This window comes from Glossina fuscipes, unplaced genomic scaffold (assembly GCF_014805625.2).
Source record: "Glossina fuscipes isolate IAEA_lab_2018 unplaced genomic scaffold, Yale_Gfus_2 3, whole genome shotgun sequence".
Taxonomy (NCBI): domain Eukaryota; kingdom Metazoa; phylum Arthropoda; class Insecta; order Diptera; family Glossinidae; genus Glossina; species Glossina fuscipes.
Window position 1 is genome coordinate 12,492,553 of NW_023998417.1, and position 25,524 is coordinate 12,518,076.

The 25,524-nt window shown below is 35.6% G+C and overlaps 5 protein-coding genes and 1 non-coding gene across 7 annotated transcripts in view; 5 read left to right on the plus strand and 1 right to left on the minus strand.

Moving 5' to 3' along the window:
- Positions 1–413: 413 nt before the first annotated feature.
- Positions 414–578, minus strand: LOC119635221. Its single transcript, XR_005247038.1, has one exon. It is a non-coding gene; the product is annotated as a U1 spliceosomal RNA (small nuclear RNA).
- A 920-nt stretch (positions 579–1,498) lies between these two features.
- Positions 1,499–25,524, plus strand: part of LOC119634329 — a 27,149-nt gene continuing 3,123 nt past the window's right edge. Inside the window, exons 1-10 of one of the 2 annotated variants that reach the window (XM_038028403.1) lie at positions 1,500–1,714; positions 1,913–2,015; positions 6,846–7,128; positions 7,206–8,483; positions 8,544–8,766; positions 8,847–8,995; positions 9,057–9,240; positions 9,865–10,415; positions 10,512–10,644; positions 10,710–10,786. In XM_038028403.1, coding sequence (XP_037884331.1) covers positions 1,657–1,714; positions 1,913–2,015; positions 6,846–7,128; positions 7,206–8,483; positions 8,544–8,766; positions 8,847–8,995; positions 9,057–9,240; positions 9,865–10,415; positions 10,512–10,644; positions 10,710–10,714 — 2,967 coding nt within the window. In that variant the 5' untranslated portion in view covers positions 1,500–1,656 and the 3' untranslated portion in view covers positions 10,715–10,786. Of the gene's footprint in view, positions 1,715–1,912; positions 2,016–6,845; positions 7,129–7,205; positions 8,484–8,543; positions 8,767–8,846; positions 8,996–9,056; positions 9,241–9,864; positions 10,416–10,511; positions 10,645–10,709; positions 10,787–25,524 lie in introns of those variants that run through there. The other variant, XM_038028404.1, reaches the window with a different exon arrangement.
- LOC119634332 lies at positions 10,883–12,844 on the plus strand. Its single transcript, XM_038028408.1, has 3 exons — positions 10,883–11,492; positions 11,550–11,638; positions 11,696–12,844. Exons 1-3 carry the CDS (start codon positions 11,221–11,223, stop codon positions 12,739–12,741), a joined length of 1,407 nt encoding a protein of 468 aa, XP_037884336.1. The 5' UTR covers positions 10,883–11,220; the 3' UTR covers positions 12,742–12,844.
- LOC119635115 lies at positions 13,670–15,267 on the plus strand. The gene is made up of 4 exons (XM_038029703.1): positions 13,670–13,941; positions 14,027–14,115; positions 14,192–15,015; positions 15,070–15,267. The coding sequence occupies exons 1-4, from the start codon at positions 13,670–13,672 to the stop codon at positions 15,265–15,267; spliced, it is 1,383 nt and encodes a 460-aa protein (XP_037885631.1).
- On the plus strand, positions 19,502–21,345 carry LOC119634459. Its single transcript, XM_038028673.1, has 3 exons — positions 19,502–19,962; positions 20,046–20,134; positions 20,195–21,345. Exons 1-3 carry the CDS (start codon positions 19,691–19,693, stop codon positions 21,325–21,327), a joined length of 1,494 nt encoding a protein of 497 aa, XP_037884601.1. The 5' UTR covers positions 19,502–19,690; the 3' UTR covers positions 21,328–21,345.
- LOC119634330 (zinc finger protein 436) overlaps positions 22,635–25,524 on the plus strand; it is a 10,299-nt gene continuing 7,409 nt past the window's right edge. The window contains exons 1-4 of the mRNA XM_038028405.1: positions 22,635–22,927; positions 23,618–24,233; positions 24,362–24,895; positions 24,967–25,125. Coding sequence (XP_037884333.1) covers positions 24,629–24,895; positions 24,967–25,125 — 426 coding nt within the window. The 5' untranslated portion in view covers positions 22,635–22,927; positions 23,618–24,233; positions 24,362–24,628. The remainder of the gene's footprint in view (positions 22,928–23,617; positions 24,234–24,361; positions 24,896–24,966; positions 25,126–25,524) is intronic.

The following is a 25,524-nucleotide window of genomic DNA, read 5'->3' on the forward strand; positions in this document are numbered from 1 at the left end:
GGGAAAGGAGCTTGAATCAAAGGCTGAAATCAAGTTTTTCGTATTACTTTGACCAAGATATTAAAAATATGTTTTGCAGAACATCTGGCTCCCTGACTTTAAATTAAAGTCTAGGGTTTGAATCAATTTGACTTTCCTCGATATTAGTTTGTATATATTTAAACAAGAAATGGCAAACATGTACATAAATATTATATCGTTTCGATTATAATCGAAGATATGAGGAAACTACTATGTTCGTACAGCCGGAGATAGTTTGCCTGCAGAAAATCTACATAAACAATGCGTAGCGAAATATTGAAGTTTAGTATAAAATTTGTTTCCAGTGTTCTGTGTCGACTTTAACGTACATAATATGTAGAAAACTCCAAGCTAGTAAATATCCTCCCTTCTGATTTAAATTTATTTTAGATGTCGGGACGGCGCGAACGCCATTCCCGGCTACCAAAAATTACACGCACGAGTTATTCGCATTAGGAATAATCGCGGAGGTCAACTCAACCGAAAGTGCAATGGCCAAGCCTCACTCCGGGGGAACCGCCTTCGTGATCACGGTAACCCCTACGCCAGGTAAGTATGCTTTCAGCCGCTATGAAGCTATCATTTGTATCGCAAATTCCATAAACCGATTAAGAATTTTTGTATACACAAGCAAATGAATTATATGTTCTGTACAACATCCATCCAAAGTGTAGTATGTTTTTGTTGTTTTCACTCTTTAGTTTATTTTCCTTGCTCATGTTTTTCAACATGCACATATATGTATACATATGCATATGAATAAAATGGGAGAGAGAGAGAGAGAGAGAGAGAGTTTCAATGAGTTTTTGATAAAGTGAAGGCTTGATAAGCTTTAATTTAAGTGTTGTTTGAAAATATGTACAATTACTTTTAATAATAATAAAAAATCGAGCATTCTTTATTTTGTATAAGAGTTTTTAACTATTTTTTCTTGATAATGAAATAATAATAGTAGCCAGAGAATAGTTTGCAAAACTTCAACGTATTTACAGTAGTTTGTCAATGCATGTGATAAAAGGTTTAAATGTTTTCATAACGGGCGGTGAATTTTTGCTGCTTTGCTACTGCGCCATTGATATATAAGTGCATGATTTTGGATAAATTCTTTGAGTATCTCATATCGGTTTCCGCCACTTTTGCTAAACCACTATGAAAAATTTAACTTTCGCTATGATTTTCAGCTGCATTTGCTGAACGGCTGAATGCGAAAATGAAAGCTAATTATCAATTACATGACTACCCCCTGAATAGAAAAGTGAAAGCGTAATAGAAAAAGAAGAAAGCATTCTACAATTAGTAGAAATTCTAAAATTTACAAAAAATCCTAAAGAGCTTTATTTACAAACGCAAAGTGATTTCGATTTCACTTTCAGTTTTTATTAGTTTATCATTTATCTTCCATCACTACGTTTCCGTACAACTCTGCACAGCGAACTGCATTGGTTTTCAATAGACAATCGCCAGAAATCTCTGGCATTTAGAAACGAGTGGTTTTTGAGAAAAGTAACAAATTTACTTGGGATCTCGGAGTTGTTTTTTTGTAAATATTATTTTAAAAACTTTAATAATATTAATTTTTCAAGAACACATAAAGAAAACAAGGATTCGTGCAGTGGATAGTGAAAGTTACGCAGAATGAAAGAATTATTTGGATTAGGTGCCGTGTTTGTTTTTACATTAGCGGCCGTTATTGGTAAGTGCAAAAAAAAACCAATTAAAAATAAAGCTACTTTTGTGTTTAACATATTTGTGTGTTGTGTGTTTGTTAAGTCTGTCCATCTAGTATATGATATTTTGCGTATTACTATCTTAATAAATGTTTTCGTTTTTCTTTTCTTTTTTTTTTTGGAAATTTTGTGACAATTGTGTATTTTTCTACTTGTTTTCCCAGATGTGGGTGTAACGACGGCTTCACCTTTCGTCGACAATGGCAAGCAATTGCTGGGAGCTAAACAATGCACATGGGGTCCAACGTTTTGGTGCAGCAATTTAAGGTAAGTTATTGCTAACATTTTCATTTTCACAAAGAAAATGCTTCGGTCATTCAATGGCTGCCCCTAACAGCAGCATTGTAGCTGTTGGCATTGTTGCACAATCACACAAGCATTCGATTATATCCAGAATTGTGGGCATGAGTGGAATGCGACAGAAATTGCACGAAAATAATGCATTAAAGTTAAGAGAGACGAGAAAAGAGCAAAAAAGTAAATATAACTTACGAATTTCTTCTTCTTGCTTAATATTTAGAAAATCGTGAATTTTTATTTGGTCTTGTAGCGATATGAGATAAGAAGTGCAGTGAAGTCATTCATTAGGTTTGCTTTATGGGTTTTGGCTTAACAAAATAAAGAAAAAAGAAATATAAAAATTCGCGAGCTGAGATCGAACTTCGTTCTCCCTTACATATTACAGACTTCTCATAAACGAACGCATATTTTGGACTTCAGTTTCTGATCAGCAGGCCATACTTGCTTTAAGATGATGATAGATTGATGACTTACTTGCTTTTAATTCAATTAGCAGCTAAAACGTTTTCTTGCATTTGTTTTTTACTCTGTTTCGTCATTATTGCTCATTTGTATGGTGACTAATGCTGGCACAATTCTATCATTTAGCGATAAATAATGACTGCATTATAGTATAGTTTGCCTTAACAGGCTTTAAGAATTTCAATCAGAATTGAAAAACTGCTTTGTTTATTGAATAGTATAAGTTAACATAAGAACAGATTTTTTTTGCATTCAACGCTCAAAGTGTAACAAAACCATTTTTCCTCCAAACCGAATCATACGATTACTCTTATTCTTTTTTTAATTACTTCTATTTATGCACATAGATATTCACATACAGACACATACATCCAATGTATGATTGCAAGATAAGGCGAAGATTTTGAGATGGAAAAGCTAGGAAGTAGCATAAGTATTAAGTTCGATTCTTACAATAGATCTTTTTCAAGTGGACGTTGAAACTGAACTCTTTCCGTTAAGTTGACCAATGCCGTTAAACGAATATCCGTTATTTACTTTCATCAAGTATGTATGTATGTATGTATGTATGTTGCATTTCCGTAAAGTGATAAATACTCAAATTCCGATTGCACTACACTTTTAAAAGAAATTGTTGGACCTTGCAAGTGAAAGATCAAAGTTGAATGTAATTTCCTTTTCCTTAATAAGTTAAGCACCAGGCGGAATAAATTTTGGTCATAATGTACTTAAAGAGATGTGGTGGCCATAATTTACATAATAAGAAGCGACTTATTTTAAAATCTAAAGGAATAGTTTTAATACGTTTATGTAAACAAAGAGCCTACGTATTTTTATTTTTGCGATTTCGTATACGTGTACATATATGTGTATATATATATTTAGGTATATATATAATTTGTTAATATTTACATTAATATTGATTATAATGGCCATTAGGTTATTTGCTTATAATCAAAGAAATAAATTATAACCGTAAGTTATGAGAGGAAAAATTGAGAAATTTAGAGAGCGAAGACAGTAATTAGATGAGTTCGAAAGTGGTGAAAGGCATGGTAATCGTTGGCATCAAATAAGTTGAGCGTGCTCTTATTTCCGATTTTCGTCGTGGTTCCCTTAAATTTATTGCTCGATTGACTATCTATCAGGGACTCTATAAAGTGCAAATAGCTATTTTCCAGTTTTAGAACTTGATGTAATATGGCCATATCCCTCTATTCGTCCGCATGCTTAGGGTCTTCTAAAACAAAAGCGTAGCCGCAATAGTTGAAATAAAAAGCTCAAATAGAGCAATTTGTTTACGTCTCAAGTTTCAAAACGGCATGATCCGTTCAAGCTAATCCCTAAAACGGACAAAAATGAAACTAATCAATACGGAAGCGGATATTGCTCTACAACTTAAGGAAGCATGTGTCAGAAGTATCTTGGAATGCTGCTTAAACAAAGTTATAGTGGGTGTGATTTAACTCGGATAACGACCGAAACAGGCAAAAACCGAGCGTTTGCAAGTTGTAGTGCATTTAATTAAAAGAAAAGATGCTGATCGACAAGTTGCCACGACCCTACATAAGAAGAAATTTACAATTTGTATGTATTTTTTCGACATATTGGGTGCAAAAGATTTTTGTTAAGCTCAGCGTTACTTTCTAGTATTCTTGAATGCATAACGATGCAGAACAATACATACTCTGATCTTTTAAAGAGCGAACCTCTAGGCTTCTCATGTATGAATATCGTCTCAACATACTGGATATCCAAGTAAAGAGATTTCAATTTTTTCTTTTTTTTTTTCCAATTTATTTTCGCAGCACTGTACAAATAGAAAATTTCTTGCAAAATTCCATTTTAATTTCTTACTTCATGGAGTATTATGATATGTGTGCACGAACTTCGTTCAAGTATATTTTGGTTTTCTCTACTAAAAGAAAAAAATCGTTAATTTTTGGATAAAAATGATACGTTAGCTTAACACACCTTTTTTTAAATAAAAATAGCTTGCAATAGCGTCAACAGAATTTACTGTTTAACCCTTTACGCTTTCATTGCATTTCGGTCAATTTTTCGCATACAATCTCTTGTGTATTGTGCTGTTAAGAAAACATGAGACAAAATATTCAAGAGTTTATCGCAAAAATGTTTATCGCAAGCTTAGTTAAGCCACTTTGTTTTATTTATTGTTATGGTTTGTTGGATAGAACAGTTGTACTTTGTACTTCTTAATGAGAACGCAAAGGCATATCTTCTTATATCATACAAAAAAAAAAATATAAGTTAAACTTTGAAATCCTTTTACAATAAAAGTAAAGTCAGTCAAAAAAATGTATGCAAAGCAAAGTAAATAAGCAAGAAATTAAAAATTGTTCTTGCACTGTCTCTATGAAAAGCCAAAAAACAAAATCAAATCTTAAATAGTTTACAATGTGATACAAAAATCATAAATTCATTTATATGGCCAAGTGATAGTGATCCGTACGTCGTCTCGGATCAAGCTCGACGGTGTTTGTTGCTTAGCATGCTTTTATATATTTTTTAAATATAATATATTATGCGAAGGAAATCAGAACAGCTTGTGTATATCGTTATTATGCATACTCCCTTAAAGGGAAGCAGAAGCCGATTATTCGCAACTACTTTGTTCAATATCGTACGGTCAACGTAGATAACTAATTCGAATTTCAACATTGCGATTGGCCAGCTAAGATGTTTACAAATAAAAGAACAAAGTTTTGCAATTTTCATACGTTTGTTCGAAGCGAGAGATGCATCTCAGAGCAAACAAACAAATTTTAGTTCATTGCTCGTTTGATATTATCAAGAAACGTGGCGATGACTAAATCTTTCTAGTCTAACAAACGTACATTAACGTATGTACTGCTGCTGCTGCTGCTGCTGCTAAACTAGAACTTTTTGAAAATAATAAATTCAATTATTTTGTCTTGTTTTCTTTCCACAATGATATGATACTCGGGACATATTATTGTTACATAATGAGACAGTTCATTGATGTGGACAAAAATTCAATCTAAAAAGACATTTTGATGATATTTTTCTAAAGGAAGTATTTTTCTCGATAAGTAGAATAATTCTAGATAATTAAGAGTGATAGTCAATAGTGGAGTTAGTTCCATGTTAGGTTTAAGCGTTTAGCCTCTACGATGTAGTGAACATATGTTCAAATGTGAACAGTTTAAGTGATTGGAGAGAAAAAACCTTATCAAAGACTGCTTACTTGTAATTTTCCAGAATAACGATGACGATATAACCATGTTTATTATGCCTTTCAAGATTCATAATATATTTTATCTTTCTTTCTTCATTCATATTTACATGAAAATATCCAAGGAGGGTATACCCCCTTTTTGCAAGTTGTTTTAAAAAAAAACAATTATTCGATAGCAAACTTTGCTTATTTTCTTTGTAAACAAAATCTGGGTTAATATACGGCTATAGATAAAAAAATATCATCTTTCAATTACCATCGATCATAACTGCTTCCTCCTTTGCAGATATTCGTAAATGCCACCGTAAGGAACATGGCGTGCCAGAAATTCATTTGTTTTTAGTGTTTAGTAAGCAGAGGTTTTTTTTTTTTTGTTTTAAATTTAATTAATTTCGGTCAATTTATGCTTATCAAGATGAGACGATATCGCTTATCGCTTTGTCAACAAACATTTTTCATGGTTTAGAAGGCTCGGTTTTCTAGCAAGATTTTTCTCTGATTACATTTACATTAGTAAGAATGTGGTGAGAAGTGGGCTGATAAACAAAGGGCAAGTGAAATTTAACTTTGTATTCAAACAAATTTTTTTAGGGACTTGATATCATTTCAGTTATCGAAGCAGTAACGCTTTTTGCTGATTTCTATCCACTTTTTGCTTACACTATTACTTTATTTTATATTAATAATGAATGTTTAGTGCTTCGTGAAGTATTCAAAAATAAGCACTTCATTCTAAATACTAAACCAAAAGAAAAAAAAAATTGAATATTTCTGGTGTTTACACCATTAAAAGCCTACATTTTGTGTAATGTATTATAAAATTTAATTGCTCAAGATATTGTACACAGTTTGAATGCGTAAAAATCGCCTAATCAGTTAGGGGGTCGGGGCTTATAATGAATTAGTACAAGCCATACACAAAAAAAGTCAAAGAAATAAAAATTTCAAATCAAATGTTTTGATGGCAGCATGAAGTAAAAATCATTTCAGTTCCACAAAGGCAATTGCAAGCATCAGATGAGAAACTATTGATACCACCCCTGGTTTAAAGTCATACCCAACGAAGCAATTCATTTTAAATCCAGTTTTTTTTTTTTTCATTTTCTATTTTGCAGCAACGCCAAAGGCTGTAATGCTGTACGCCATTGTATACAGACTGTCTGGGAGACAAATCATGTACCTGCCGATAATGATTCCATTTGTCAGATATGCAAAGATATGGTAACGCAAGCTCGTGATCAGTTGCGCAGTAATGAAACAATGGAAGAGTTGAAGGAAGTCCTCGACGGCTCTTGCAATTTGATACCGATTAAGATTATAAAGAAAGAATGCTGTAAGTTGGCCGATAATTTTATACCCGAATTGGTTGAAGCTCTGTCATCACAAATGAATCCAGATGTAAGCTAATTTCTAATTATATTTAATGGAAAGTTTACTTTAATCATTTAAAATAATTTGTTGAATTTAAATTTTAGCAAGTTTGCTCTGTTGCGGGCCTATGCAATAATCCTGAAATCGATAGATTATTAATGAAGTATTACGGTGCTGCCTTAGAAGGTACACTTAACGAGGAAGGAGAAGACGAAGACGAAAAAGAAAAATTCAAAAAAGTTAATAAGGAGACCAAACTAGTGGTAAAACCACAAAAGCCTACGCTGACTTGTGGTAATTGTCATAATCTTGCATCGTTAATAGTTCAGAAATTCCAATCAAGCAATCGTGACGATATCCTGGAAAATATATTACATCTATGTGGTGAATTGTCTTCATTTTCGGATGCTTGTTCGAGTATAGTTCTCACCTATTTCAATGATATCCACGATCATCTTAGTAGAAATATGGATGCCACTGGTATTTGCCATTTATCAGGGACTTGTGTAGCCAGATATCATCAACACCCTGATGATCCCAAAGAGGAAGAGCCAATCGATTTAATGGCTCCCGGTAATGAGGATGTACCATGCGAATTATGCGAGCAGTTAGTACAACATTTACGTGAAGTTTTGATAGCCAACACAACTGAAATTGAATTCAAACAAGTCCTGGAAGGTTTATGCAATCAGACAAAAGGTTTTCGCAGCGAATGCCTAAGCATAGTTGATCAATATTACGACGTTATTTATAAGAATTTAGTAAATGGCTTGGATGCCAATGGACTCTGCTTTATGATAGGTATTTGCCCAAAAACTTTGAAATCATTGAACGATTACGATATCATGCCGTTATTACCGGCCATACAACCGGCTGAAATTAAAGTAACCATACGTAAAAAATTGGGTGCCAATGAGCCGAAATTCACTCAAGAAGACTTGAAGTCTATGGCTTTGCCCATTGATAAATTGATGGGAGCTGCCAATCCGGGGTTGTTAGTAGAAAATGGAGAATTGTGTACTTTATGTGAATATATATTGCATTTTGTACAGGAGGAATTAGCCACACCTTCGACCGCTGATCAAATTAAAAATACCGTTGATAGCATCTGTAATAAATTGCCGAAAGGCCTGCAAGGCCAATGTCATAATTTTGTTGATATGTATGGTGACGCGGTAATCGCGCTATTAATTCAAGGTTTAGATCCTCGTGAAGTGTGTCCTAAGTTACAAATGTGTCCCCCTAATCATGCAAATCACGAGGATATAGAGGTCTTTGCTCCGATAGCTGTTGAGAAAGCGGAAACCGACAAACCCACATGCCCTTTATGTTTGTTTGCCGTGGAACAAGCCCAAATGAAAATCAAAGAAAATAAGTCAAAGGTAACTTTTGTTTTATATAAGTTTATATTACCTTCGAACTTATTCGATTCTGTTACGTAGAAAAACATTAAAGACGTTTTGGATCATTTGTGTGGACATTTACCTCAAAAACTGAAAACCGAATGCGTCGACTTTGTCGAAACCTATTCTTCCGAGTTAATCGATAAATTGATTTCCGATCTAAAGCCTCAAGAGATTTGTGTGGACTTGAAGCTATGCCCTCAGAGTCACAACTATTTAGAAATTATGGGCCTTAGCTTTGAAGACAGCAGCGAGGAATCTGGTAAGCATTTTTATATTACGTTAAAACATAGAGTAAGGGAGACTTAACTAACTAGTTTTTTTCCTTCTTTTTTTTTACAGACTCCTCCAATAAAGTTGTAGATGATAGCGACGAAATGCCAGTGGGAATTGTTTTCCAATTAAATAATGAAGAAAGCTCTCCAAATTGCTTATTATGCGAAGAATTGGTCAAATTAGCTGAGAAACGTATGCATAAATACACCACAAAGGTAAATTGAATGTAGAGAAAGGCATATAAAAACGAGTAGTGTAACAGTTCTTTGCTTAAAGGATGAAGTCAAAAAAGCTTTAGACGAAAGCTGTGAAAAATTGCACATTGCCAGCTGGAGACCAAAGTGTCATAAGTATGTGGATAAATATGGTGACAAGATTGCTGGAATGATTCTTAAAGAAATGGAACCGAAAGTAATATGCGTCGAGTTGGGTTTGTGCATATTCAGCGAACAAGAAGATCGTAAGTGTTTCCATAGTAATTTCGTAGAATATTTTACTTTATAAGAAGCTACACAAATTAGTTGTGGTCCGTAAACGGATGTTCGATAAGTTAGTTACAGGCTGCAATTTTGCAGATGGTTTAATCGAGAATGTAAAAATAACAAGTACAAGATAGGTAAGCGCCGGCTTTGGCAAAATTCGGCAAATACCACGTTAGCATGAAGAAAAAAGAATTGAATAGTAATATGAACTTGTAGGCCAATAAAGGGACATGGCTATGGTAATCAATAGATCAACCATGTACAATGAGGGCAGGCGGTATTTGTTTAGAGGAAGAAGAAGAGCTTGCAGGTTCGCCTTAACAATTAAACGAGTCTAAATCAAACAATTAATGATTGCACAAAATACGATTGATTCATAGAAGTAATTATTTTCGTTGTCACTTTGCGTTCGGTCTCTCGATCCAGTAAAATGATCTAGCTCGGCGTTTATTATATATTTGATTTTTACAATCTATCTAAGAAGATAATAAGTAAATGTTATAGCAAGATGAGGAAACCAACAGAGGCGATTGCCCCTCAATGAGAACAGTGTGGTAAGTGTAGACTGATATTTGTTTATTTATCTTCTCACTTTATTTTAGTGGAAATCGATGAAGCTCTAAAGTACGATGTATTTGCCGTGCCCAACCATCCAAACATTATTATACAAAATGATCGTTTCGTTGGTATGTTAGCTGATCCATTGCAGATGCCCAAGTCAGCCGATATAATGCAGGAACCACCTACATGTGTTTTGTGCGAATTCGTCATGACTAAACTTGAAATGGATTTGAAAAATAAGACTGAACAGAAGGACATCAAAGATGCTATAGAGAAAGTTTGTCATTCGATGCCGAAAACTGTAATGAAAAGTTGCAATAAATTTGTGGAGGAATATGCTGACGCGGTTTTCGCTCTGCTCACTAAAATGCCACCCAAAGATGTTTGCAAAAGTTTAAAATTGTGTTTATCTAGCAGTTTTGATGACTATTTTATAACTAATGAAATTGTTGAATGTGGAATTTGTTATGGCGCCTCAATGGCTTTGTTGCCCTATTCCAAGCAACATAGCAGCGAACAAAACGAAAATCTTCCGCTCTCTGATTTGATTGCTATAGCATGCGACAATTTGCCGGCTAAATATTATGAGACAGTAAGTAGTCAATGCAGTAGTTAAAAGCTGGTTGAAAGCGAAAGTCAATTCATTGTATGATATATGTATATATAAAAATTAATTTGTTTTTGTTAGTGCTCTCAAATGGTTCACGTCTATGGCAGGAGTATAATGCGTTTGTCAGAACGGGATGAAGCAAATATTTGCGCTGAGATTGGCAAATGTTTTCAAAACGAAAAATCTTCTTCGGCTTTTGTCAAAATCACGGGTAATTTTCCTATTCACTTTCAAATCGATTTAATTCGTACGTTAACGTTATCTGAAATCTTGCAGCCTAAACTTTTAAGTTTTTACATTTGAAAGCCATATATGGATGGAGTTACAAAGAGGCAGGGGTGGAATTCTTAATTAACAGCAAGTTGTGATGACTTTATATATTTTTTTGAAAATATTTTAATCTTACAATTTTTCCAGTTAGCAAATGTGTATTTGTGAGAAGCATCTCTATTACCAAATATAGAAATTTTTATATGGAAAGTTTTATTCTTTCACATATTTTTTTGCGGTTTCACCCATGTTTGTTTAAAAATTTTTACAACTACTCTTTTTTCGATCTTTTTGTATGTAATAATGTATATGTTTGCCTCATATGTTATGTCTAGTTTTTATAAGTCACTGTAAGAAAACCGATTTTTTTGAATTTTGAAAGGCAATTTTATTGAACTTTGCTTTTCATCACTCAACATCACAACAATCAACAACAAATAAATTAATTAAGAAAAAAAAAAAAAAATATATATATATATATTTGTCGCATATTTTTGTTAGCCGTCTATCTATTGAAATGTTTGAGGATACTTTGTTAATAATCAAAGCGGATTACATGCATAGACGTAAACAATTGTTAATATATTTGTTGAAGAACGGTTTTCAGATACAAGGGCAACGTCGTTTATTATTTTCTCCCGAATTGGCCGCGGCATTCTATGATGATTTGGTCGATAGCCCCAATTTTATGATGTACGTAATTCTATTATCGAAAGGAAATTCAGAGGCTTATATATTGGCTAAAAATAATGCTGCGCAAGATTTATTAAATATAATGACTTGCTATTTGTAAGTAATTACACTTTGAGCAATCAATAAATTTCATTTATAATACATAATTTCAAGTGGCACTTCCGCGGAATTGGATTGTAACGTCCATGTAACTACCTGTCATCTCAAAGTCCAACGTGAAATAAGTTTCATTTTTCCCAATTGTAATTGCTTTAAATTCTGTTGATGATTGATGAAATCAAATTGTTTCCTTATGACAGATATTTATGAACCAATTTATTGCCCGGAAAAATTGGCATTTGGTACAAGAAATCCTATCATTAAACCGTTACTCCAAAAATTGTACGACATAACAACAGAAACCGAACCAGATCATAATAAAGTATGGAAAGTTCAAGTGGCCGATTACCTTAACAGTTCCAATAAAAATTTGCCAAGGATTTCGAATCTCGGTATTCGCACCACTCTACGCAATGTGCAAGAAAGAGCCCAACAAACCAAATTCACAACGTTTAAACAATTTAAAGTCCATCCGGGCTTGGACAGAGGAAGCGCCGCCACATTAAAAAGTCAGATCAGTGGAGGCTCCTCTGTGCACATAAGCACATCGTCATGTGTCTCTTGTTCGGATTTTGGAAGTACTGATGAACGAATACGGCACATCCATCGTAAAGAACCCTTAACTGATCTAATTAAAAAGAAGACAGCTCCGTTGACACCCAGTAGTGGCGCTCTATCGGAAACTGAGAAGGAGGAGCAGGAAGAAGGCAAAACACGAAAATTATTTCGTGATGTTCAAATGGATGTAATGAAGCAGGTCGATGTAATAAGACAAATGCTTGCAATGGGCGCTTCAAAAGAAGAGGCAGTGTTGGAAGGGGAAGTTATAGAACAGGAGTTAATAGAAGAGGAAGTCATAAAAGCCGATTTACATACACTGGAAATAGCGAAATCCGCACTAGAAGAGGTTTCTGAAAAACCTGAACTTGCAGAAGCTGTTGAAGCCGTCCGTTCCGATAAGGGTATCGCCGAGAAACCTGGAAACGGAGAGCCCGTAGTCGAACAAGCTGCGGTCGAAGGCGAACAACCTGTAATCGATAAACCTGCAGACGAAGAACCTGTTGTCCTAGAGCATGTAGTCGAGCAACCGGCAGGTGGAGAATCTGCAGTGGAAGAACCTGCATCCAAAGAACTTGCAGCGGAAGATGTACATCCTGGTCCCGAAGAGCGTGCAGCCGAAGAACCTGTTGCTGTTGCAGGCCCGCAAGAACAAGAGCATGCTGAAGAGGCTCCTGTTGAAGAATAATCGTATTCGCCGTACTTTCTTCATTTTTAGGTTGATAGAGATGTTGTGCCTTATATTTTATAAAATGTACTAACTGCAATAAAACTTGGTAACACGGTTGTAATTGTATTTTTTATGGTCGTCACAGAAGGCGGGGTGTAACAGTTTTTTTATTTTGCTTGCAAATAGCGTGTGTGTAATTCGATAGCGCAGTGTCGTCTTCACTGTTGTTATTTATTTAGGATAAACTTTTGTTGCTATAGGTATTTGGGTTGAAGACTACAGCTTCAGCTGTGGTGCGAATTTTCCTCTGACAATGAAAAGAAAGGAAAGTTTCAAATGCTAAATTTTTCTTAATTTGTGTGCACATATTTTCCACGATTGTAATATGCAACATTTCTCGTGTGAGTCGAGACGAAATCCGAACCCCCTTCTCCTATGTTCATAATAGGAATCCAGACTATCTAGGCTCACTTTTATTTATTTGTTTGCTTTTCGTCCAGTCCGTATAATGGAACTTACGGGAAAGTAAGATCTTGCATGAGATCAAAGTCTAATGTTGAGTACTGCTTTAACAAGCAGTCTAATTTTTGCTAAACTTAGGCCAGGTGAGTTAACGCACTGGATCCTCTTCCGTGCAAAGGCTCTCCCAAATATTATGCCTTTAGATGGGAACAAAGTACAATGTTTGGTATTTTATCGCGAAAATAGATGAAGAATTTTACTGGACGATATGGCAGAGGGCTCCGTCCTGGTATGTTAAAATGTTATTACTTGTACTTCTCATATAATTGAATGAAAAAACGAATAATTCAAAGAAAAAAATGTTATTTATACATTATTCAGGTTGTCGTGTTGACGTGTGAAGGGTTCAAATATAAAATTTATTTAAAGAGGTGTTTAACTAAAATTGCTGCGTATTTTATTATCGCTAAATCTAACGAGAGACATGTTCGAGAATACTCTGCTGATAATCAAAGCAGATTATATGCACAAACGTAAAATTTTGCTGAAATATTTGTTGAGGCGTGGTTTTCAGATGCAAGGTCAGCGCCATTTGTCATTTACCGTGGAAGAGGCTGCAGAATTCTACGCTGACTTAGTGGATACTCCTTATTTTATGATGCAAGTAATGTTATTGTCCAAAGGAAACTCTGAGGCATACATAATGGCCAAGAAGAATGCAGTAGAAGATATGTTGAACATATTGGTTTGCTATTTGTAAGTGCCCATAACCTCAAAGACACTTTTTGAAATGCATTTAATTAGTAATTCTCAACTTGTATGTATAATGCGCGGATTGAAGCGGGTCTTCCATAGAAATGGATCGCTATATTCATATAACAACTTGTTCTCGTAAAACCCAAAGGGAAATAAGTTACATTTTTCCCAATTGTAAGTAACTTCGCCATTATTATGCACTTTCATTAAGGCATCGTTCCATTAATTTTTCTCTTCCTTCTCGTAACAGATATTCATGAATCCATTTTTCCTTTAGAGCAAATAAAATTTTGCACTAAAGCGCATGTAATTGGGCCTATGATTCATGAATTGTATGATATTGTAACTCAAAAAGATGATAAAGATGCTAATAAGACTTGGAAAATGAAACTTGCAGAGGCATTGGAATCAAGTCATGCTGGCTTGCCACAAATTTCAAATGTTTGCAATTACAGTCCGTCACTGAATATGTTGGGAAAAGCCGTTCAAACTAAAGCAACAAGCTTTAAGCCAATCAGACTGCATCCCGGGGCAGGCACCGGTAGTACAGCCACATTAAAGAGTCATGTAATTTCATATACAACGCAAGCCACTACTTTCGATTCGAGCAGTTCTTCGTGTATCTCTTGTACCAGCTTCGAAAGTATTGAGACTTGCATGCGACAGAGTTATCGCAAAGCGCCATTAGTTGATCTAGTCAAAGCGAAAACAGCTCCTTTAGAAATCTGTGGATCGGAAAGGGAATTACAAAAAATTGAGATGGGAGAGGAGAAGCGGATTGAAATGGAGATGTTAGAAGAAGCCGAGATGAAATCAATTGGCGAAGAGGAATCTACGCATGAGCAAGACGTTTTTAGTATAGAAATATCTTCTGCTTCTAGTATGGAGATATCTTCTGGAGAAGGGGCTGCCGTCGAAGATTCTGTTGGCAAAGAGCTCGTAGCCGGGGAAAGTATTGTTGCAGAATCTACTGCCTCAGCGGCTACTATCGAAGATACAAATGGCATAGAAGCACGTGCCGAGAAGTCTGCTGCCGCCCTAGCCGTTATCGGAAAAGATGATACCGAAGGAATGGTAACAGCCTGCGCAGTTACCTAGGAATCTGCTGCTGTTGGAAATATTGGCGAGGAACCAGCAGCCGATAACCCTATTGTTGAACAGCCTGTTACCAAAGGCCTTATTACGGAGGAACCTGTTGCCGAAAAACAAGTTGTCGCAGTGCCTTCTGCTGTCCTGTCTGAACCTGTCACTACAGACGGAGACCACGCCTTCAACGAGGAAAACCAAATACCGCAAGAGGTAACTGAACAAGAACTCGCCGAATAAACAGTTGCTGACTAATGTTTTGCCTAGCGGTTTTTCATTCGCCCAATGAATATTTATTTTGTATGTATTCTTTTCATATATAATAACAGCCACTTGCGAAACCTTCCCGAAAACTTTATCTACAATTATCACTATATTAATGTCAATAAACTTTTAATATTTATAGAAGGTTGCAGTGTTTTTCAGAAATGTCCCATATTGGGTGAAAAATGGTACGAACGATTGTCAAAGATTGCGGGTGCATCGGCTCTGCCGATCTTTCATTTGTTGTAAAATTATAATTTGCCAATTGCCTACGAATATCAAAGTGGGCGTTGCAGAAGTATATATATATGTTCTTTAAAAAACATACACACAATTACTTGGCTTGGTGTACAATTCTTCACTTATATCCGTTATGCATTAGACCTCCTTGTCATATAAATGCTTATTTTTCATGAGAGTTTTCTATTCTATTCCATCATCATTCTTGATGAATCACACCGAAAAACTAAGGCGTGTATACACGCGAGTATCATGAATTCCTACTTACTTTAGAGCAGATGCCTATCATCGTAGTCCATCGATTATAAATTGTGAATGTATGGAGTTTCTTTCTACTCAGTTTCGTTTTTGTTAACAAATCAGCTTTGGTTTAATTGTTTGGAAAATTATTTACTGTTCAGGTGTTTTTCTGGTAGTACAATATTTTCCAACTTACATCTCTGTTTCTAGTGACTAATTAGATTAGCCGGATAAAACTTTTTATGTATTAATTTAATTTTTCTTAACTGTATTCAAAAAAATTTAAGTTTTCCTTAAGACTTTTTTCATCCATACTTACGATAGGAATAAAAATTATGAATTGCGGTTTTTGTCATGAAAATAACATCGGTCCACGAATAGCTCCTTTTGGGGGCTTCATATGCTCCAATGACCATTTACAGTGTTCAAAATGCAATCAGAAAAATTACGGTCAATGTGGCATTTGCGATAATATGACCAGTTTTGTGCAGATGAAAATGGCTGCGCCAACACATCATTTGGCTATAATTCAGGCAAAAATTGCCGATTTGGCTATCAATCAGCCACCCTCTGCTCCGCCCATGAACTCAAGTTCTACAGCAAACGAAATGTTTACCTCGAAAACTCCGTTTGTCGAAATCATAAGACATCCACCCTCGCACACGAGCCGTCAAGATACCCAAGTATTCGATGGCGAGAAGCAAAACGGGGGCGAAAAGTTGCCCCCATCGACGGGCCAAAATGTCGTTAAAATTGCAATAAAAGACGAGCCAGATACCTCGTCGATCGTATCTCAAAACAGCTGCAGAAAAACTTTTGCATTTATCCCGGAGTGTGATAGTGATGCAATCGCCAAGTTGGAGGGCGATTGCAAGTCAATTGAAACATTTGCCTATATACCGGATAATAATATTGAGACACAGATGGGCATTAGCAATAAGGCAAGAGAACAAGATAAAGAGACGATAAATCATCCTCATCGCCCAGTTCGGGACGGCTATACAACTAGTGAGAGCACGCAACGAATGAATATTTTTGTATTGGACGATGTAGGTATATAGTCTTATCTTTGGCTTAGATATCTCAGAAACACTCATTAGTCTATTTTTGGTTGTAGGAGCTTGAAGATGCCATCATTGACACTTCGGAAATACGTTTTATGGACTCGGCGGAGAGTCTAAAAAGTCTCTATCCAACCGGTATTTCGCAATGTACGAAAAATTCAATAGGATGTGAAACCACAAACTCGCATATATCCAATAAAAGTTACGATTATGATCACCGGGCGGCAGATGGTTTATCGACGAAAGCATTACTCGATTTTGAGGCTCAAAATACTGCGAAAAGCGGCGAAGTTGTTGAGAATTATTTGCGCTCATATGGTCCCATGACATATTCCAAATATCCCATTTGTAATTGTCAAAATGTTCAATGCGATCTTAATGCGAGAATGCAGTGGACGGAGAAAACAGCACAAGACGGTGCAGTCAGACAGATGAAGTCAGCTTGCGTTTCTACCGAATCAGATCCCAGTTTGAGATCAGCAAATGTACGTCCGCCGCTTGAAGTAATTGAAGTAACATTGCCAGCGAAATTTCCAGCGCAAGAATTTCTCGTGATGCGTACGATGGGTGTCACAAAGCCTGACTCTGATGTATTGTCGCAAACGGGTAAAACTGGACGACCTAATTTAGATATGCGCATGCAAAAGATTTTGGAAACATTTCAAGAAGATCCACATCTTAAGCTAAAGGAAAGTGACAAACATGCTAAGGGAAACCTCATAAAAGTGCCTGCATCAAGTGTGCAAGCTAAGCCACCAGCTCAAATAAGTTATGAAGCGAAGCCACCTATAACAGATTCGCAAAATCAGATCTCTTACGAACTGACTGAATCCGCTGGCCAAATGAATTTGCTTGAAAAGAATTCTGTGCTGCTTATGCATCTTCCAAATGTGCACAGAGCCTACTACAATCCAAGCTTGCCATTAGTTGTACAGTCATGCAATCGGGAATTGAGTCCTCAAGATCCGCCTCACCCGCAATATCAACTTATTACTTGTTCTGCGGCCGTAGCCCAAGAGCTGTTAAACGTAAAGGCACGATTTTTGAGTACAAAACCGGTGCCAGCTAGCTTAGTGAATATACTGCGAACACCAATCCGATGCCCCGAGTCTAGTTGCCAACGGATGACCTTTGTTTCCGATCTCAATAAGCATTTGGTAATCGATCACAATTACCTACCTATGGAACGTATAACACCTTTTCAAGCGAAGAGTTTCTTCCTCGATCCCCGAATATCTCGTTGCGGTACTACCAAAAGTCACATATTGTATTTGTTGCGCGATAAAATTACTGATTTGGGGGTCAGTAAGTATAAAGATTTCCTACCGCTGGTAGTCATGAGTTCACGAATAAACCTAGCACAAATTTGTTCGCTAAATGAAAATGAGCATGGCGAGCATATTGACATTGCTAGGTCTACCGAGTTCCTTCTAATTTGGCTTACTGGTATAGCACCGGAGGATTCTCCCATTTCGGTTAGCTTAAGACTAATGTGTTAATCAAATCTATATTATAATTTTCTGTATTAGGTTAGCGTTACGGTTTGGGCGAATTCGGGCGAAACCCCAAAATGTCATTTAGTGTATTCAGGGGAATTGTATCCGATACGAAATTCCCAAAAGGGCATTGATGTTTTTAAAAGTGGTAACATGCTGATGTTGACCGCTTTGCAACTGGATCTGCTGACTGAAGGAGGGACGCAAATGATTAACGCACAGATCGTTGTCCACTAAGCTAATCGACATTGGATAAAAATCATAGCCGCTGAATGTAGAAGAGAAGAAGTAAGTACTTTTCTTCGCCTCTTTTTTGTTCTCGAACCCATGCGTCTTCTTTCTCTCCCCCCTCCCTTTAGATAAATATGGAATTCCGAGCTCGGCTAGATTTGAATGAACGATGATATTTTGGCATAAAAAGAAATCTTTAATGTTTTGGATGTTCAAACTCTCGTGTTTTTATATATATGTGTATATTTATCTATGTACTATCTTTCATAAATTATAAATCAATTCAACTTAGATTCATTGAAGTAACTTAAAAACCGTAATAGGGTCATAGAAAAAGCATAGAAAATATGCTTTCAGAAAACACTATCAGGCAGTGAATGCAAATTAATGGAAGCGGGGCATCATGAGCGCTGGTATGTGCGCCATCAGCATTATTTATCTAATTGAATTCTAATGGCCACTGGGAATGGAGACGTAAAATTAAAAAAATGGTTCAATCGTTTAAAATTGTTAGAAAAACCCTAAGGCCCAATTCAAGATCGGGGCAAAACATACAATTGTACTCTAGACCAATTATGACAACAATATATTATTATGTTTGCGCAGATGTAAGTGCCGTTGAGAGAAGTTTAAAATCGATTTCAATATCGGGGTAATTAGAAGCAAAGTCCTTCAAAAAGTCGTTGTCCTTTGGATGAAATGCCAAATAGTTTTATGGAATTCTTGACATTACATTATATGCAAAGGTCATTTTGCCAGTTTAAAATGGTCGGCCTTACCTGACTAGAACGTTTTACCTCTTCTTGCCACACTGTCCGTACAGGAAAGTACAAATTTCAACGTTTTTGCTTATGATTATCTAAGATCAAGTTAAGATGTTAAATAAAAAGAAGAAGAAGAAAACGTAACGAAATCGGATTAAAATACAATATTTGAAAAGGTAGTCTTAGACAACGTTTGAAATATTTTAAAACTTAGATGGCGGCATAAGTCGAAAAAGTGAAAATCATATGTAAAAATGCTTCGTTTTCCTTATTGGGTTAAATTTGTTAACAGCATAAGTAAAATTTGTAAAAGTTGTTAAATTCAAATTGTTACACGTATTCCATTAGTGCTAAATTTCTTGCGATGTGGGAGAATACTTTATTAATAATTAAAGCGAATTATATGCGCAAACGTAAAATTCTTTTGAAATATTTATTGCAGCGTGGCTTCCAAATGCAAGGATCGCGAAGTTTGTTATTTTCTCCTGAACACGCTGCCGAATTCTATAAAGATAGGACGGACGACACTGACTTTATGGTTTTGGTGATCTTATTGTCTAAAGGCATTTCGGAGGCTTTTGTGCTAGCTAAGGACAACGCTGTGCGGGATTTGGGTGATATTATGTGTTGTTACTTGTAAGCACCCATGCACTCTACATTGCCACCCATTATCCCAGCTCTTGCTAATAATGATTCGTATACATTTTGTGTGATTCCAGCGGTTCTTCCAGTGAAATGGAACGTATGATTCATGTTACAATGTGTCCCCATAAAGCTCAACGTGAAATCAGATACATATTTCCGAACTGTAAGTAATTTCTATATAGGTTTCTAATATTTAATTTATGCATTCCTTCCTTCATATTAGATATTCACGATCCAATTTATTGCCCCGAACATTTAAAATGCTGTAACGACGAATCTTTAATGAGACCCATGATCAGTAAATTATATGATATCATAAAGGAAGATGATGGGAAAAGCTTTAAAGTATCCTGGAAAACACAACTAACTGACGAACTAATGTCAAATCATGAAACTGTAGGAACAATTACAAATATCTCCTCTTACAATCCAAAAGGCATTGCTGAGACTACACAGACTAAGGAAACATCTCTTAAATGGGAAGACGAACGTCATACATTATTAGAAACATTATCAGTCTCATCCGGCTTAAGTGTTAGTACTTCGTCTTGTTTATCTTGTTCGCCCTTTGGAGATGACGAGAAATATGCGAAACAATTTCATCGCAAGACATCGTTGGTTGATTTGATTAAAGCTAAGACAACCCCGTTGAAACTACCTAGCAGTAGCAGAAGTACTTCTTCAATGAAACCAATCCGTAGAAAAGTCCAACGCAAAGAAAGGAAAGTAACGGACGCTTCGCACTTTAGTTTGGACGTTGTAGATGAAGAATCCTTGTCGGACAATGTGGATGCAGATAATTATGGAGATGAACATTACTCCCAATTCGATGCAGAGTCTGAAACCGGAGCACAGTCTGAATTTAAGCGCAAATTGAAATCACAACCTCCTACTGATTTGCAAGGTGGCACTAAGGCAAAAGCAAAGAGTGAATTGGACGGGAAAGCTCAATTTGAACCCATGCATAAATCTGCGTCTGAAGCTCAATCTGAACTTCGGCCCGAACCTCGATCTGAGATTCGGCTAGAAGGTAAGACTGAACTCGAGGAAGAAATTCAATCGGAACCTGAGCATGTATTAAGACCTGAACTAGAGTCTCAACCCCAGCTTGGATTCCAACCGGAGACTGAGCTAGAAGCTGAGTCGGAACTAGTGGAGGAAGTTAAATCGATACCTAAGCATATATCGCGGTCTGAACTACAGTCTCAATCTCAGATTGAATTTCCACCACACTCCCCCCCGGAAGGTAACACTGAACTTGCAGAGGACATTCAATCGGAGTCGAAGCATGCACTTGAGGGTGCTCCCATCGAATATCATCTGGACGAAGAAATAACCGACGAAGAGTTCCAGTAGTTAATTGAGAAATAATTTGTCCCTCACTAAGCATCCTAAATAAGCAATAAATTCATCTCTTCGATCTACAGCTTTATTCAGGCTTCTTTAGTATTTTTTCGTGAATTCCTTAAGAGATGCAGCTACTGAGCTACGTCTAGTTTAATATAAATTAGGAAAAGTAGAAGTAGTCGTTTTGCTTCGTATGGCAAATATGTCTTAAAACACGAACCGCATTTAGAGAAACATTTAACCTCTGATCTTCCATAGCATGCTGTACAACTTTTAAAAGACTCGAATGCGAAATATTCAAAAAAGAAAGGTAAAAATTTTCAATGTTGCTCAGCTCAATCGATATTTCAATGGATTAGAAACTATACCTTACGAGAAAAATATTCTTTCGAGCGATCACTTTGCCAGCAAGGTAGTAAACACTGATTATTGCAATAAATAGGACCCGGCTAAAAATACATGCTTAATACGACCGAAAGTGGAAAGAAATTGAAACAACAGAGCAGGTCATCATTGCAAAATGTTTTGATAGTTGGTCAACTGATATGTCCGATATTTTTAAGTAGCTAACTGTAATGCAACATTTCACAAACTAGATCTGTTGCATCTTTTGCCCGAAGGGATATAAGAAAATTACGTAAAAATTTTAAGTAAACAAGAAAACTGCATTTAACACATTCAGAGTGGAAAGCGAAATTTCTTATTAGCGCCTAGTTTTGGACCAAGCGTTAGCTTTCAAAATGAAAAGTGCAAAAATAACGAACACTTAAAACCGAAACATAAACATCTTGTTAGCAATGGTATGCACACCATGCATGTTAAACAGTCGAAGTGAATGATTCGAGAGACAAATAATTTAATTAAAACATTAAATTATATCAAAATGGATTTATTTAACAATTAAGAAAACGAAAAAAAAAAAAAAAAATATATATATATATATATATTAATGACGAAAATATTTTGGATTATAAATGTAAACTAAACGAAACACTATTTCCTACAAGTTAATCAGCGCAAACGCGGAAACACAAGTGAGCGTATTTCGATATGAGCGAATTTTATAGAGTTGGACAAGAGAGGAGACAGTACATAGTACAACAGTGGCAGCATAACCCAGCCATACTGGGCTCGTAAGGTAAGTGGTTTTACAAGATGCGTTATGTTGTTATGTTGCATGGCAGCAAAATGCAGTGTCGTTTCGCGATATGCTCTGGCAGTGATAGCGGTAAAGCGCAATGTTAAGTATCATTTAAGCGTTTGATATATCAGTCAAGACCCATATTTCAAGGCAAATTAATGGCCTGTAAATGTGGGCCGCATTAACAATGGAACTTTTATTTTCAGTGTAAACTTACAAAAAGCATTACAAGTCAACCGTGCGGTTGCTGCTTTTCATCACAAAAAACGCCAAAAAAAAAAAGAAAAATTCTACTCTTTTTACAAAAAAAAAAAAAAAAAAAAAAAAATAAGAAGAAAACATTAAATTAATCCGAACGGATTATGTTTGTGTATGATTCTTGCATATATAAATAAGAAATAAAAATGTGTATATTTTTGTTCTTTCGGAAATGTGAAGAACAAGTTTTCCAATCTTAAAAATCTTAACGTATGTGAATAACGAAAAAATGTATTGAATGTAACCCTTCCCACTCCCCCGCAAGAGCTGATGATGAATAACGTTAACATTGTTAATCATTGTTACGCTTAATTGAATTAAAGTTTAATGTCAACAAGTGATAACAAGGAAGTGAAGGAATTTTTTTTTTTTTTTTTTTTTTTGCAGAGAATGAAAAAATTTTTGTTAAAAAAATTTATCATTAGTATCGGTTGCAATATTGATTTTTCCCAAGGTTGTGAATTGGTCAGTGTTTTTGGGTTTTTCCTTTTTTCGTGCATATACGCTTATATGTATATATATATATATATGTGTGTGTGTATGCGTGTGTGTGTATGTATATGTTCTGATTTTCCGCGAAAATTCATGTTTTTCTTCCATAAACAATTTCATGTATTGTTTTCTCCTTTCTTACTCCACACCTAAATACGTGCAGTCACGTCCACTCGTCTCTCATCTCTCATGTTATGAGCACATATTCTAATCGGCTCTTATTTCAAATAGAATATGATGAGGAGAAATTATAAAAACTTGTTTAAAAGCCGAGAATTGCATTCTTTATCGCATAGCTTTACTATGCATTCTAATTTCAAATTCAATATATTTGACGAGAGAAAGCACACAAAAATTTTCGCTCAATATTTTATTTACTCTTCTCAATTATGCAACAATTTTATGCAGGTCCTTTACCAGGCGGTATCCTAAGTTCATCGAAAATCATGTGACATGCTTAAGACTCCAATCCTAGAGAAACCTAATAAAAGATTTCGTGGTTTGTTGACAAACATGGAAGACTGGGTGCATAAAATATTTAGCTAAAGAGGGATGAGTTCTAAGCTATGCTTGTTAATACGATTTTTTTAAATCAGCAAGTTCATTACGCTAACTGTTGAATCGAACGCCTTCAAAGTATACATTCACTGACGGAAGACTGGCATGTAGCCCTCTCGTTGTTTTCATTCGCAAGTAGAACGAATAGAAATATGCGTTAGATTGAAGAAGACTCTAAAACCAAAGATGTCCAACTGTGGTTTGCTTTGTTCCCAAGATCGTGCCACTATACCTCTTTTTTTTTTTAATCACAAATTACTCATGTGATGCGTGGTGCACGTGTAACACGCTGGTGATCAGAAATTAGTGGGGAAAGAGAGAGGGAATGGCTGATTGCGCGCCGATTCGCTACAGAGTGATTTTAATTTTGGCTTTCTTACGACCAAAAGGATGTCTTCGGCACAATTCAAACTTATTTGTCGGCATAAAATTTTAAAAAACAAAGTTTCTTCCACATATAGAGAAGGTCAAGCGTGTACATCTTATCAAAAGATAACAAAAAATCGATAATACTTCCATTGAAAGTGAAAGGTGTCAAAAGATTCGTGATCGATGCCGCATATAATGAGCCTTTCGTTTTGTTGTTACTTCCAGTGTGTGTATGGATTATTGTCGATACTGAAATTGTACAGTGCGGGTACGTGATGATGTTAACACTGACACATAATGATAATAAAATGAAGCGCCACAATCCATTGCCCTATAAGTGCGATACGCTGTGAAAAAGAATTAGAGATATTTTGCCTTTCTTCCCTAAGAAAAATTTGCGAGAAAAAAAATTAGCCGAATTTTTGTTATTATGTTTACTTAAAAAGCATACAAATCAAAAGCCGAAAAGCATCAGCAATAATAGAATTAGTTATGTTGAATACTACCGGCAATCAGCAGCAACAATCACAACAACAACACCAGCAGCAACAACAACAACAACAACAACAACAACAAACAACGCATCATCTCATCAATTTCAGTACGCAGCATTACGATGCAAATTTGAATTTTGCTACATTTGCTGAACTATGTCGACTATGCTCGATACGTAATGGTCCCGCCAAAATTCACTTATTTGAAAAAGAAGCTGAACAACGTAATTTGATCTACAAATTGCGCTTACTGATGCCGGTTAATGTAAGTTAATTTGTTAGTGCGCTTTCAAGTTGTTGTTGCAACGTTTTCAATTCTTTTTTTTTTTTTTGCAGATAGCTAAAGAGGATTTTTTACCTAAGAATATTTGTGAACATTGCGTGCAAAGAGTGGAAGGTTTATACGAGTGGCGGCAAGCGAGCATACAAAACGAAAATATTTTAAGAAATTATGCCGATTCGATGAGAGCTGTTACCGCCACCATTAATTTTCAAGTAAATATTTTCATTTAATTTTTTAAAGTAATAAGTAATTTATTGTCGGTTCAAGTGCGGTTGTCATGTCTTGCTTCTGATAAGTTTCAAGTCCGAAAACAGGTCTGCTTTACCGAACAATGTTTAAAATAATATTTTTTAAAAGCTTCATGTAATAATACCGTGATTATAAACGTAAGGAAGGATTCCAATTTGATGGCTACAAGGCAATGTCTGATCTGTGAGGCTTAATAAGGCACATTTAAATGATTATTCTGCGCTGAGTTATTATTGTCTCTCTCTCTCTCTCTCTCTCTCTCTCTCCCTGTCTCTCTCTTAGCCTTTTCCCTCGAATATATCATTTACCTCCATTTATTTAATTGAAAAGATTGATTATAAAATACTTGCAAACATAAACAT

Bases quoted from the DNA above. Each gene is read 5' to 3' on its own strand.
- LOC119634332 (XM_038028408.1), top strand. From the start codon at position 11,221: ATGTTTGAGGATACTTTGTTAATAATCAAAGCGGATTACATGCATAGA. The intron at 11,493-11,549 runs GTAAGTAATTAC...CATAATTTCAAG, and splicing joins AATATAATGACTTGCTATTT to TGGCACTTCCGCGGAATTGG. The intron at 11,639-11,695 runs GTAATTGCTTTA...TCCTTATGACAG, and splicing joins AAGTTTCATTTTTCCCAATT to ATATTTATGAACCAATTTAT.
- LOC119635115 (XM_038029703.1), top strand. From the start codon at position 13,670: ATGTTCGAGAATACTCTGCTGATAATCAAAGCAGATTATATGCACAAA. The intron at 13,942-14,026 runs GTAAGTGCCCAT...CGCGGATTGAAG, and splicing joins AACATATTGGTTTGCTATTT to CGGGTCTTCCATAGAAATGG. The intron at 14,116-14,191 runs GTAAGTAACTTC...TTCTCGTAACAG, and splicing joins AAGTTACATTTTTCCCAATT to ATATTCATGAATCCATTTTT.
- LOC119634459 (XM_038028673.1), top strand. From the start codon at position 19,691: ATGTGGGAGAATACTTTATTAATAATTAAAGCGAATTATATGCGCAAA. The intron at 19,963-20,045 runs GTAAGCACCCAT...GTGTGATTCCAG, and splicing joins GATATTATGTGTTGTTACTT to CGGTTCTTCCAGTGAAATGG. The intron at 20,135-20,194 runs GTAAGTAATTTC...CCTTCATATTAG, and splicing joins CAGATACATATTTCCGAACT to ATATTCACGATCCAATTTAT.